Here is a 14,644-nt window from a genome sequence, read left to right on the forward strand (position 1 = left end):
TATTAAATGCAGAACTGAAGTCCATGAACAGCATTCTCACATGTGTGTTTTGACTGTCCAGGTGGGTGAGGGCAGAGTGAAGCGCTGTTGAGATGGCGTCCTCTGTTGACCTATTGTGGCGATAGGCAAATTGGAATGGGTCCAGTGTAGCAGGGAGACAGGATTTTAGGTGGGATGCAACCAGTTTCTCAAAACACTTGGCAATGATGGGGGTGAGTGCAACAGGACGGAAGTCGTTAGGGACCGAGGCAGTGGAATGTTTCGGTACTGGTACGATGGTGGAGGTTTTGAAGATAGTGGGGACAGTTGTTTGGGCCAGGGACAGATTGAAAATGTCCGTGAAGACCTCAGCTAGCTGCTCCGCACAGGCTTTAAGCACACGACCAGGTATTCCGTCAGGGCCAGCTGCCTTCCGTGCATTCACCTTACGCAAAGTGGAGTAAACGTCTGATGTGGAGAGAGTGAGAGGCAGTTCACTGGGTTGATGCTCAGCTTTGAGTGAGATCTCCTTATTATTTTGATCAAAACGAGCATAAAAGTGGTTGAGCTCGTTTGGGAGGGAGGCAGAGCTGGAGGGGGGCACAGAGTTAGGTGGTTTGTAATCCGTGATAGATTGTATGCCTTGCCACATACGCCGGGGGTCTGAAGAATTGAAGTGTTCTTCAATCTTCTGTTTGTGTGTGAGTTTGGCCTGGCAGATACCCTTCCTCAGGTTGGCTCTGGCTGAGCTGTAAGCCTCCTGGTCTCCAGACCTGAAGGCTGCATCTCTTGCTTTGAGCAGGAGGCGAACCTCTCTGTTCATCCAGGGCTTCTGATTGGGGAAGATTTTTATTTTTTTGTGTGTAGTCACTCTGCTCACACAGCTGTTGATGTGCTCCATGACAGAGTTGGTGTAAGTGTCAATGTTAATCTGAGAGTTTGTGGTGGCCTGGGCAGCAAACTCACTCCATTCTGTGAGCTGGAATTGATGTTGAAGAGTGGAGTCAGCACCTTCCAGCCAGATTTTAACAGTCCTTGTTGTAGGTTTCACACGTTTGATGACCGGGGTATACTTGGGGAGCAGGAACAAAGAGAGGTGATCAGACTGACCCAGGTGGGGGAGGGGTGTGACTTTGTAGGCATCACTCACATTAGTATAAACGTGGTCCAATGTTTTATGTCCTCTTGTAGTGCAGGAGACATTTTGATTAAATTTAGGGAGAACAGATCTAAGAGTGCAGTGATTGAAGTCCCCAGCAACAATAAAGGCTCCATCCGGGTGCAGGGTTTGTAGTTTGCTAATAGCAGCACAGAGTTCTTTCATAGCCACGTTAGCATTAGCGTCCGGAGGTACATAAACTGCAGCAGCAACAATGCAAGTAAACTCACGTGGTAGATAGAATGGCCTGCACTTGATAATCAGGAACTCCAGCTCAGCAGAGCAGTAGGTATCAACAATGACAGAGTCTTTGCACCATGATTTATTTACATAAATGCATACTCCACCACCCTTGTTTTTACCAGAGGTTGCTGCTACTCTGTCAGCCCTGAAGAGAGCACGTCCATCCATATGCACCACGCTGTTTGGGACATCGTTGCAGAGCCATGTTTCAGTGAAGAACATAACATTACAGTCCATAAGCCATTTCTGTGTGAGGGTCCAGATCTTTAGTTCGTCCATCTTGTTCATCAGAGACCGTACATTGGCAAGGAAGATGCTGGGCAGAGCTGGTCGATGTGGGTTTAGCCTTAGCTTAGCACGCAGCCCTCCACGCTTTCCCCGTCTTTGTTTACGGTCTCGACGCCGACGCCGAGCACTTCCGGTCGGTACGAGTGATCCGCTTGTCCGCGGTGATCTCAGTAGCTCCGGCGGGAGTTCGCTGAAGTCGAAAGGATGATCTAAAACTATGTTGGAACACTGTTTGTTGATGTCCAAAAGTGATTGTTTACTATAGCTGTAGTTCGCATAACTGGATCGCGCGAACACGAGTGAAATAACCAGGTAAATTAACACTATTTTCCAAAATCTGGTAAGACGCTGAGCCTCGCGATGTGTTCGCGCCGCCATCTTGTCACACGCTTTTAAGTTCACACTTTTCAAATTTAATATAAATGTTTTCAATACAAATAATATAAAGTCTGAAAGATATCATTTATATAAGTTGAATTAAAAGTTGATTTGAAAAAAATATTTGTTTTAATTTAGAAAAGTGCAAACTAATTTTTCACTAGTGCTCTCAGACTTGTGCTGTGAACTTTGCTGTTCTCATAGAATTGCAATGATTTATTGTTATAATCATTATCCTTGATGTGACGTGACAAGTTTCCTGCTGGTTTGTCCAAAATGACAGTGAAAATGCTGCACAAAACAACATAATCACGTCCAGTCAGAACATTTAGGCCCAATGACATTGTGCTATAAGCAGGTTTACGTCAGACATAAAGCGTCTTTATAACTAACGTATGCTAACATTGTGTATGTGTTTCTGCGGTTTACTCTGTAAGCAGAATACGGGCTTCGCCTGGCTAGCCACATCTTCGTAAAGGACATTTCCCCCGAGAGCCTGGCAGCCCGAGACGGAAACATACAGGAGGGAGACGTAGTGCTCAAGGTAAGATAAATGAGCACCTGTAGGGGAGGGGAAACAGATGGAAGGAGAGAAGAGTGTGTGAAGTCATGAGCGTGACTGAAGTGACGTATTTAGTGATGTGATGAATTCTGAACGAGTGCAGACTTTTGCTAATGGAGATGTATGATATTGACATCTTTTCTTTCGTTTACTCTTCATCTAGATTAATGGCACTGTGACTGAGAATCTGTCCCTGATCGATGCTAAGAAACTGATCGAGAGGTCAAAGGGCAAGCTGAAGATGGTGGTGCAGAGAGACGAGAGGGCGACCCTGCTCAATATCCCAGACCTGGATGATAGCATACCTTCAGCTAATGCCTCTGACAGAGATGGTGAGAGAGTCTCTGTATAGCACAGCAAAATGGATTTGATTCCTTCTGTTCAATTATACCTTCTAGTGGTGTTTTTAAATATTTAGTGGAAAATCACAGTTAGTATGCTGTTACTTTTAATTCACAAAGCAGTTGATCGTTCTACTTAGTAAACTGATTTTTTTTATTTTTTTATTATAACATTTTTAGAATATCAGTTTATGCATTTGGATTTTTTTTTTTTATCAGCACATAAATTATTAAGCAAGCTAATTGTGTGGCATTATTTTTTCTCATTGAATATATAAAAAAAGTGTTTTATTTATTTATTTTTTTACCTTATTGACTTTTTTTTAAAGTATAAACCTCTGGGAAAATTGTTGGAAACACAATTTATACTTAAACTCTGTTACTGTAGTATTATTTCTATACAATTAGTGTTTTTGATTATTTTAATTTTATTTATTTTAAAAAAATTGTAACAATTTTTTTAAAGCGGTGTTGTTCCTGTTAAGTAAAATTAAAACTTGTAACAATCATTGGCTTGGCAACTAATTGAAATAAAACAAGTTTAAGATGAAGTACTGAAATTACTAAAACTAAAATAAAATGACCTATTAATAAACTACTGTACATTAACTAATTAAATATACAAATTAAATAACAATAATAATAAAGACCAGACCACACAGCAACATTAAAACTTATTAGATAAAAAAAAACATTAATACTAACTTTTTAGATAAAAATAAATGTTTGTATAATTATGTAATTCTGAGTGTATTCTTATTTTATTCCATTTGGATCGTTTAGGGAAGAATATGAAGTTCCAATAGTAATACTTCAGGTTCACTTAGAATTCTGTAACACAACTCCTGTAATGGTGTGAAATCATTTGATCTTTTTGTTCGAAATTTCAGACATCCACTCCGTGGCCTCGGATCATTCCAACCAATCCCACGACCGGAAGAGGAGCAGCCGCTCTCGTTCTCCGGACCGCCGCTCCGAGCCCTCGGACCACTCCAGACACTCTCCGCCACAGATCAGCAACGGCAGGTCAGATAGCCTTTGTTTTCCTCAGTTTCTTTGGTTGCTGCCACATAAGATATTTTAGTAAAAATGCAACCAGAGGTCTGATTCATGCGACACAAACGTACCACTTTTTGTAGCCAAATAATCTCCAAATAGTCAGTTTTTGAGGTTTTTCCCCCTCAATTTTTAGGTCCTCCTGTCTTTATAATATTCAACAGATTGAGTTGTATTTCATCTTTAGGAGCTGGAGTTGCAGGCCTGCTCACCGCTGATATGAGAACAGCTTTGTGACAGGCATTTGAGAGAAGCCTCTGTCAGACAGTACTGCAGCGCTTGACAAAACGCTCCTGTAAATTGGAAGTGTCCTAGATAGATAAACTAGGTTGTGACAGCGGTAGAGGATGGGAGGAATTTCATCTCCTAAATGAAACCCTAAATATAAAGGTGAAGTGTAATTTTTTCGGCAGTAAAATACGTGGAAGCATCAATAGGCGATTTGTAGGTTGACTTATGAAGAGACTAAACTCTCTGGAACAATGAAAACCGGCTCTGTTTCTTTGAGCGTCCCAATAGTCAGCTTTAGGGTTACTTACTCTTATCGAATAATTGCATCTAAGTAAATGTTTTAAATGAAGAAATTACACACTTCCCACAAGCCAGATTTGACCACACCCATGTTTGCAGATCCTGTTCATGAAGTTTCTTCTGATTCTTGTTTTGAATCAGGGCCGCAGGGCCGACGGCTCAGAGAACCCGGCCAGTGTAAGTGTTTGGGTCCGGTTAACGCAGCGTCCCGAACTAACTAACGCTTTTGTGAGCTTTGCACTAAAGCATGTGACGTGGTCGCTTCTCAAAGTTGTGTAACCCAATGTGTGTGTCGTGTGCTGAAATGGTGTTCTTGTTTTACCTGAACTACTTGACGTGTTCATTTAATCATCCCAACATCTCTCACCTCTGGCTGAAGCCTAACAAACCAATTTGGGCACAGGAAATTGGTTGGTTTGTATGCCCAATCCCAGCATGCATCTGAGACATCAAACACATCCCTTCATTCTCATTTCTCATGCAAATTCAAAAAACTGGTCTCAGCTGTGCGTTACCTCTTTTCTGCTGAGTGAAAACTAAAATAGGGTTGTCTGTCGAAAAAACGTACACGTACACACAAAGGTCTGCTGCTGTCAGTTTGGCAGTGCAGGTGGAAATATGCTGCTTTTAACATCATTTGTAGTAGTTTCTCTCTGCCTCAGAGAGTTCTCGGTATTACTGGCACATCTGCTCAGCCAACCATCCTTGAAAGTCGTCCAATAGGATTGAAGCATCACCTGCCCCGTGTGCGAAGAGTCACAAAAAATTGGAATCTGTGAAGGCAGAGGTTTCTTCCTGAAAGCTTAGACAGTTGCCTTTTTGCCCGTCAATCCAGCTAGTTTGTGATTTGAAAACTTTTTTTGTGGTATGGATGTTATCACTGAATTCCTGTTTTGGGAACCAATGGGTTTAATGGACTGGAACCATTTGAGGAGCCAATTTGTACGTCTCCGATCCAACTTTTCTTTGGTGGAAGCGCGAAATGGTGCCAGAATGGTCATGGCACTGTGCTAACAAAATATGTTCTAAAAAGTTTTAACAAACATTCTATTAATGTTACTAGAAGACGTTTGTTCAACTTTGAGAAAACCTTGCCAGAATGTTTTTAGAACATTCCCTGTTAGATGGGATGTTTGAGAACATCCAGCAGAATTTCCTGTACATTTCCATGTACATCAAAATAGATGAATATTTTTGCCTGTCTGCTACCTCCCATGTCAAAGTTGGGTCTGTTGGCGTTCTCATGCTGCCGTCAGCCAGTCAGAGTGATTAGTTACATGGCATTTCCTGAACAACTGCCATTGAGAGGTATTGTACACCTCCACTTTGTTTTAACCTTGTAAGAGTGAAAGATCCAAGATTTTTCCACTTGCTCTTTCGAAGTTGATTTTACGAGCCTGGTTCCGGATTGTCAATCTGTTAACTAAGGGGAAAGACTGTGTGTTTTAAGGCATCTTGCCAAGTTCTTCCCTCCGTTTTCTGTTTCATTTGAAAACTAGAGAATCACACCAGTGTTTTGAAACCAGTGCTTGCAAAATAAGTAGGATCAACTCCTGAAAGAGAGAAGAAAATGTCTATACAACATCCAGTCAGACCTATGTTTTGACAAATTTATTGGGCACTTGGTGGACGCAAACCAAATTAGGCAGATGCAGACCATGAACATGCTCTCATTCGCAAAACTAGTAATATTTATACATTTTAATGGGCCCTTTTTTTTTTTTTTTTTTGTATTGTATGATTAAAAATTGGCACTGTTATGTCGGTAATGTAAAATGTGGGTCTTGATGCAAAACCAGTTGGTGAGTTACTGAATTACACATCTTACTGTAGACCAAAAAGCTCATCACATTCCCGTAACAGAATGTAATAGTTCTTCAAAATAGAGCATGATTCTGCCCTCCTCTGAAAAAGTGCTTTTTCTCTCATAGTCAGTTTTATGGATCATAGGATCCGTAAAGACCCTCGAGCGGACAGTGATGGCTTTAATGCTTTGAGGTATAGTGCGTTATGCCACACACTTATCCTCAATGTCATCACCCGAGGCTTTTTATTGAGCCACACTGTAATTGCTGGGAAAGATATTCGTCATTGTCATGAATAAAACAGGACCACATGTGGCGGCCCGGCTCTGCAGAGATGGACCGTTTCTGCAGTCCGTGGATGTCGCCCGCTGTTGTTTACCGTGGCAATAAAGGTCACGGGCTGGACCTGTCATCCTTGGCCACGTGCCGATTTTTGGAGTGCCTCAAATGCGGAGGTGCACCTGGAGTCCTTTTCTCTTCCCGTCTTTCTCTCTCTTTCTCCGTCTCCTCCATTACTCCAGATCAGATGGGCTGCGCTAAATATAGTCCAACAAAAGAGCTGCAAAGCACAGCTGTGACCTTCAAGACTACCTAGCTGCCCTAGCCACACAACGTCCTCCCTCTCTCCCCATCTACCTTGCTCTCATCTGCCATTTGTCTTTCAGTGTAAACAGTGTTTTATGGGTTGTGTGCTTAGGCTTGATAGTGTGGAAAAAAAGCAGTGTTGTTTTTGGTTGTCCTGCTGAGAGCAGAGCATGCATTAATCATCAAAAGCTTTAACCGAACAGCACAAAAGCTCATTTCATTCCGCATTGTACTGTATATTTTCAGTGTCCTGTATACAGGTGTATTATTGATTGTACTTTCACTTACGGCCTGAAACATACTCTCCCAAGTACGTGAATTAGAGATGGGTGCTTCCGAAACACTGCTTTGTGAAGTTTCATAACCTTTGCAAATCGTTTGTTTTGCATCAACGATTTGAAGCATGTCGCAAACTCTCAAAGTCACATTATTTTAGTAAATAAGGCTTCGTTATGTCGAAATTTTGGTGGTTCGCCGCTAGCGGGTGGTTTGTTGCATTTACACCATTCTGACCAGCAAGCGTCAAGACCGTGAATAATTTTTAGAAGCATTTGGTTCAAGTGATTCAAAGTTTTGAAAAGCTTTGTTTCTCCCATTGCATTCTCAGCGTCGTCACAAGGGACACTATAATGGACATCAGTTTTCTCTTCCAGGTTGACTCCTGTCATGATGGGAGCAACAGATTGAAAATCTTGCGGAGATAGTTAAATTTGGTTCCGGTTTAATATCACAGATAATGATGGTGACTCTATCGCCCCTAGAGTACAAAATAATGCAAGGTTGCATATTAAGGAACCACATTTTTCATTCACCAAGCGTTCACATCTGCATTTGGGTACTTGTGTTGAGAATGTTTCTGGCCTTAGGAGGAAATGTTTTCATTTTCAAAGTATATTCGATATGCCTGATTCATTTGAGCACATTTTAGACTGTTTTTTCAAATGAATCGGTAAAAAAAAAAAAAAAAAAGCAAAATGGATTTGTTTGAGTCATCAATCAAAGGTTTTTCCAGAAGTGTGGCATTTTACGTGTTATGTTTATTTTTTAAAGTAATTATTATCAGATTATTATTAGTATTATCAGATATTGGATATTTGTACGACAGATAACAGTCAGTAGATTTAGTGATTTGGTTTGTTTGGACTGTTTGGACTGCCAAGAAACAAACAAAACGCTCATTCACTGGTTTGTTTCAGTTAATCATCACTCACAAGTTTTCCAGTAGTGTCTATATCTGTTTTTGTGTGGGAAAAAAGTATTTAGTTAGTTAAATATGACTTTACCAGTGCTACTGGTTATGATAATTGAAGTTATGTTAGCAGTTTGGTTCATTCAGACTGTTTCAATTACTGTTTCAAAAGACTGATTCATCAATGATCATTCAAAATTGATTCATTCAAAAAGGCAAAAGTCAATATTATTGTCGATAAATTATGCAAATTTGTGTTCTTTATTAGTATATCATGTAAATAATATATATGTTTGAGTTTAATGCTGTCATGATCCTAATTGTTTGTTTCAAGTAAACCTATTTTTAAGACCGTCGAGTTGAATAAACATTCTAAGAACAATTGATTCTTCCAAGTTTTACGTTGCTTATGTTTCAAACATATCACTACCCTGAATGTTTTACTTCCAAACAAGCTTCTCACACACAATCTACTGATTTAAAATGCTTTGCAAATCGGTTTGACCAAATCATTCAAAGACTGAAGGAGTCTACTACAGGAAATCATAACAAGACCAATGTTTAATGTGTGTGATTCTAACAGCTTTGCTTTGTTGTCCTTTTTTTCTTCACCCACAGCCACCGAAGCCGTGATGAAGACAGGGTCTCAAAGGCCGGGCCGCTTCCCGTACCTGCTAAGATGGTGGAGGAGATGCCGAAAGAGCAGACGGCAGCCAGAGAAGAGAAACAGCTCCCCCCTCTGCCAGGTCAGAGGTCACTACACATCAACACACTGTGATCGAACATACTTCATTCTCAGCCTGAGTTTGTGCTCAGGCGGTGACGAGCAGCGGGAGTTTGTCAGTTGTGACAGTGTCTTCACACCTGCTCCGTCCCGCTGGGCGTCTCTGTGACCTCCCAGAGTGTGACACGCTCCTGTGGTGACATTTTGTGTGTGCGTGTGTACTTTACTGAAATACTCAATGTGCTTTGATCTCCTCAGAGCCCAAGCCTGTGTACGCTCAACCCGGCCAGCCTGATGTGGACCTGCCTGTTAGCCCAGCAGACGCCCCAGTGCCCAGCGTCACGCACGATGACAGCATCTTACGGTGCGCCTCGCTAACTTTCCCCAAACTCAGTGTTTTAGAGATATTGAGAATGAAATGGATGTCCTTATGTTTGTGTGTCCACCCTCAGGCCGAGCATGAAGCTGGTGAAGTTTAAGAAGGGCGAGAGCGTGGGGTTGAGACTCGCTGGCGGGAATGACGTTGGGATATTTGTGGCGGGAGTTTTGGAGGACAGTCCTGCTGCTAAAGAGGGCCTGGAGGAAGGAGACCAGATTCTCAGGGTGAGACGACCATGTTTTGATTCACTGTAACCACTTCACTGATTAATTAATGCAACTTCTGTCTAAAAGCTGTTTATATAGGCAGCCACCTATAAAGGGCACTTTTACAGCGATGGATTCATCAGGTTGCTGTATGTTTGGTTGCTAGCGATCCACCAATCAGAGCAGTCAGTGTTACTGTGGAAGCGAGAGCTCTGGCAAAAGAACTCAACAGTGACCACATACTCCCATGAAGCATTGCAGTTTCACTCTTAAATAGCTTAGATATTTGTATATAAATGAATATTTTGGAATAAACGTCAGATATTTGAATGATTTATGGTCAGTAGTGTCATTTTGAGCTGCTGATTCTGATTTGATTGATTTTTGATTCGATTTGCAGTGCTTCATGGGATGTGTCGTTCAATGGTTATGTAGTCTGTTTACCGATTAAATATTTTTTCACTTCAGATGTTGCCTTGATTCAACTTGGATACTTATTAGTTTTTTAACGCTTAAAATAAATAGCTTTCTGGAACCATTGTTATAAAAACTAGTCTTTCTAATAATATACATATTTGTAAATTTGTAATATGCACAAAAATATATTAAAATACACAATAATATTTGGTTGAATAAAAAATTTAGCCTTGTCTAACCGGAGTATTTTGTTTATTTTTATATTTTTGTTGTATGTTTTGACATTTTTATTCATTTTTTTTTTTTTTATGATTCTAATTAGTTCTTATTAATGTTTATTTCCCTTTTAGTTATTTTAGTTAAGTTAAACTAGCAACTAGCTGAATAGAGTTTAAGTTTTTTTAATATTTTATTTTGGTTAATGTTTATTTCAATTAACAGTTTGTTTTATGGTTTCCATTTTAGTTAGCTATAATAACTCTGAATACATTTTTTATAAATTACATTTATTTATAATATACACTCCCTTCGACAGTTTTTGCCAACAAGCTATCTAATAAGACAGCATAATTTGCTGCCCATTATTTGGAACAGGCTTCAGGTCAGGCAGCCCAGAGATGCCTTATTGTTGCTTAGGTAGGCAGCTTGATGTTTTGGAGCAGAGCCTTCATGCTAATGCTGTGTGTGTGTGTGTGTGTGTGTGTGTGAATGGGCATTTCTGTCTGATGTTAATACCTGCTTGGTTTATGCTCAAGTCATTTAATCTCTTACAGTTTCTCAGCAGTTGAGCCTGAAGATGTTTGTGGTGGCATTTAGCTCTTGTGATGAATAACTCGAGTGGGACTCTTAAAGGCCTGTGGGTGAAGGGAGATTTGGTGTCCTGGCTTTTATAACCTTTTTACGGGCTCTCTAATGGCAGTCCTAGTTTTATGGTGGTTCGCACTTCCAAAATGTCCCTCTCGTGCTGTATAGATGCTGTTAAACCTCAGTGTGTGTGTGTGTGAAGATGCTTGCCTTCTCTCAGGATGGTTTCCCTGGTGACATTGGTTTCCATCTCCTTTCTGCCAAACGCAACCTCTTTCTCTTACTCTCTGGGTTTTTCCACCATATCTATTCTTTATTCAGAACATTTGTCACCTTCCCTTTCTCACAAACCTCACCACACAGTCACACTTTTTCACAAACCTGTCTTGAAACTTTCCTCTCATTCGTTAGACCCTTTTTGTTCTAAATGGCTTTTCTTTAAACCCTTCACAGGTAAACAATGTGGATTTTGCAAACATTATCCGTGAGGAGGCAGTGCTGTTTCTGCTGGACCTGCCCAAAGGAGAGGAGGTCACCATCCTGGCCCAGAAAAAGAAAGATGGTGAGGATGATATGTCAGCTCTTAAAATTCAATACAAATCCCTGTTTGTAAACCATTAAGCCCAAAGTATACTTTGGCTGTCCGCTTTCCGCAATGGTCCACGCAATTTCCATATGATGCAAATTTGATGCAAAATGACAGATATATTGTAATATCTTCTGCTAGCTAATCAAAGGAGCTTATTTTAGCATTAGGCTAAGCTAGATTGAAAACGAGTGCATTGTTGTCTTCTTGTAGCTAATCAAAACCGCTTTCCTCAACCAGTTATTTTTTGGCTAAGGTCAATATCTGATCAAAAACAAATGTTATCTTAATATCTTGTTAGCTGACTGAAAACACAAAAACTGTTTTAGCTTTGTAACATACGGAAGGTCGAGGAGATTCTGGGGAGGGATAGGATCTTGTACAACATTATTTTATGAAAGTTAAAAAATTAAACCTAAAGAATAAACCAGCCTAACCTGATATGCTGATCCGCCAAGCTGGTATCCGCTGGTCAGACTGTTCTGGTTCTTAATGGCTTTAAAGGGATTTTGGACACTTGTCAGACTGTCTGATAAACTAAACCAGATAAGACCAGCAAAACATCTTAAACTGTTTCAAGCTTTTTATCAGAAGCGCAAAATAATAATGCCGTGCATCTCTTTGCTTCCCAGTGTACCGGCGCATTGTAGAGTCCGACGTAGGTGACTCGTTCTACATCAGGACCCATTTTGAGTACGAGAAGGAGTCGCCCTACGGCCTGAGCTTCAATAAGGGGGAGGTCTTCAGAGTGGTTGACACCCTTTACAACGGCAAACTGGGCTCTTGGCTCGCCATCCGCATCGGCAAGAACCACCAGGAGGTGGAACGGGGCATCATCCCCAACAAGAATAGGTATAGAACCCATTTATACTAGTTTGCATTGAGTCGTGTGTTTAATATGTAGAGTTGTTGAAGTTTGAGCTGTTGTTTTATGTTCTCTGCAGGGCTGAGCAGTTATCGAGTGTCCAATACACTCTCCCAAAGACTCCAGGAGGGGATCGGGCAGATTTCTGGAGGTTCAGAGGCCTCCGTAGCTCCAAACGCAACCTGAGGAAGAGCAGAGAGGACCTTTCTGCTCAACCCGTCCAAACAAAGTTCCCCGCTTACGAAAGAGTGGTGCTTCGAGAAGGTAGGCTGTTTATAGACCTGCTGTTAGTTGCTATGGTTATTTCAGGTTTGAGCATCTAGTTTTAAAGCTTAGCTAATCACTTTCAGATTGTCTGTGTATGTTTTCTGGAAATAATCTGATAGACTTGCATTGAAGGACAATGTTCTGTGGATATCTAGTTGACCTGTTTTTTCTCCTGCTTAAAAAGCTGGTTTCTTGAGGCCGGTGGTCATTTTTGGGCCTATTGCGGATGTTGCAAGAGAGAAACTGTCCAGAGAGGAGCCTGACCACTTTGACCTTGCAAGTAAGTTCTGCGTAATGAGATGTTTAATTTTTTCTTATATTAAGAAAGTACAAAACATCTTTTTCTCCTTCCCTCAGAGAGTGAACCCAGAGACGCAGGCACAGACCAGCGCAGCTCTGGAATCATCCGTCTCCATACCATTAAACAGATCATTGACCGAGTGAGTATGGACTCGGATAATTTAGTTAACTGCCATTCCATCTGCTCAGCTCGTGAGCGTAGTCTCACAGACCCTGCAAAGACCCGGCTGTTGTTTGATGATTCTGTTTGTGCTGCTAGGACAAGCATGCCGTGCTGGACATCACCCCCAACGCCGTGGATCGTCTCAATTATGCTCAGTGGTACCCCATCGTGGTGTTCCTGAATCCCGACAGCAAGCAGGGTGTCAAGAACATGAGGACCAGACTCTGTCCCGAGTCCAGGAAGAGCGCCCGGAAGCTGTATGAGCGTGCTCTCAAACTGAGAAAGAACAATCATCACCTCTTCACCAGTAAGTAGACCCACACATCAAAATAATATCATTAGACTCATGTTGTTACAAAACAGTGTTAGACTTTTTTTAGTCCATGGAACACAAAAGGAGCAATTTTGAAGCATGTCCTGGACAATCTGGTCCATATAATGAATGAGAACATTTGCGAGCTACAAAAGTACCATAACAGTTGTTTTAAATGCAAGTACCACTTGTGTTGTATTTGTAGTTAAGTAAATTGCGGCTCTACTTCCTTTTAGCCACCATCAACTTGAACAACATGAACGACGGGTGGTATGGCGCTTTGAAAGAGACCATCCAGCAGCAGCAGAACCAGTTGGTCTGGGTCTCAGAGGGCAAGGTAAGCTTCTCTAGTTTTGTGCCTCTATCCAAATGTCTTATTTGTCTAGAGCCCCACCCCCCATTTATGAGTCAACACAACACTGCTCTCTGGATTACTTGATTCTGATGAGTCAGTCGTCGTCATTCTGTGGTTAAATAATTTGCTATAGTTACACTGTACTTGAATAAATAATAATTATATACCTGTAATTAGTGGTTGAGCTATATAATGCCACGGCCGATATATCGACCGATACCCATTTTATTTATGGGCATCGGCCTTTAATTTTTTCTTTTTGGTGTTGGAAGCAGGACTTTTCTTTTGACAACACTAACACTGCCAATACCTCAATAAAAAATAATTACATAACTGTAATTGTAATTTGTGGTTGACCTATATATTGCTAAGACCACTTGTATATTTTATATATCGCAGGGCTTAAAGTTCTCCGGCACCGTGCTGGATCTCCGGCGTGCAGCGTTTGGCTGTGGAAAAAAATAATCCTACATTTTAAAAACACTTGTTTATCACTTTTGAGTCCATGAATTCGCCTACCAATGGTATGAGAGGAGCACAGCTTTCACTCTAACATTACTAGCCAATCAGAATTTTTTGCACTTATAATCACGAGATGCGCATAATAGTATCCAATTGCAGAGTCGCAGCCCTGATGAATGGAGAAGCACGACACGTTAATAAAGCTGCGAAGTGCAATGGTGTCCATCTAGCACATATTTACATAGAAAAACTAATTAAAAGGCAGCAGAGCTTTGTAAACAGCTCAGAGTAATCATGTCATCTCCATAATAACGATATGATTCTCAGAACAAATTTACCGGGATTTTTGAAAAGGTCCTGTTCACACATGATCTCTTAATGGTTACCAGTAAAGACTGTATGTGTGAAAGGGCAAAACTCTTCCTCTGCATATGCTGTGAGAATTGCTTAACGTTCATCAGGGAAAGCTGTGCGTTATCTCACTAGATTTGTAATGTAAATCATTTATAAACCTTTGCCAACACAGGAGAATACATCAACCTATGTCTAAATATGCCATTTACATCGCGATTTCAAAATAAAAATTTCTGAGTTTGCATGTGGCCAAATATTAAAATTAAATTAATTTAAACATCATTTAATCACGCTGTAAAGTGAAACATCACCAGACCGTTGGGGCCCTCTGCA

General features: G+C 40.9%; 1 protein-coding gene across 5 annotated transcripts in view; it reads left to right on the forward strand.

The window, feature by feature from the left end:
- The window catches only part of LOC306867088 (tight junction protein 1-like), a 72,748-nt gene that overhangs the window by 42,179 nt on the left and 15,925 nt on the right, over positions 1-14,644 (forward strand). For all 5 annotated transcript variants that reach the window (XM_079412592.1, XM_079412593.1, XM_079412595.1 and 2 more), the window contains exons 6-18: positions 2,485-2,591; positions 2,773-2,941; positions 3,841-3,976; positions 8,735-8,862; positions 9,099-9,204; positions 9,293-9,443; positions 11,100-11,208; positions 11,865-12,084; positions 12,177-12,361; positions 12,549-12,644; positions 12,722-12,804; positions 12,924-13,134; positions 13,377-13,477. In XM_079412592.1, coding sequence (XP_079268718.1) covers positions 2,485-2,591; positions 2,773-2,941; positions 3,841-3,976; positions 8,735-8,862; positions 9,099-9,204; positions 9,293-9,443; positions 11,100-11,208; positions 11,865-12,084; positions 12,177-12,361; positions 12,549-12,644; positions 12,722-12,804; positions 12,924-13,134; positions 13,377-13,477 — 1,802 coding nt within the window. The remainder of the gene's footprint in view (positions 1-2,484; positions 2,592-2,772; positions 2,942-3,840; positions 3,977-8,734; positions 8,863-9,098; positions 9,205-9,292; positions 9,444-11,099; positions 11,209-11,864; positions 12,085-12,176; positions 12,362-12,548; positions 12,645-12,721; positions 12,805-12,923; positions 13,135-13,376; positions 13,478-14,644) is intronic.

This window comes from Barbus barbus (genome assembly GCF_936440315.1).
Source record: "Barbus barbus genome assembly, chromosome: 48".
NCBI lineage: Eukaryota > Metazoa > Chordata > Actinopteri > Cypriniformes > Cyprinidae > Barbus > Barbus barbus.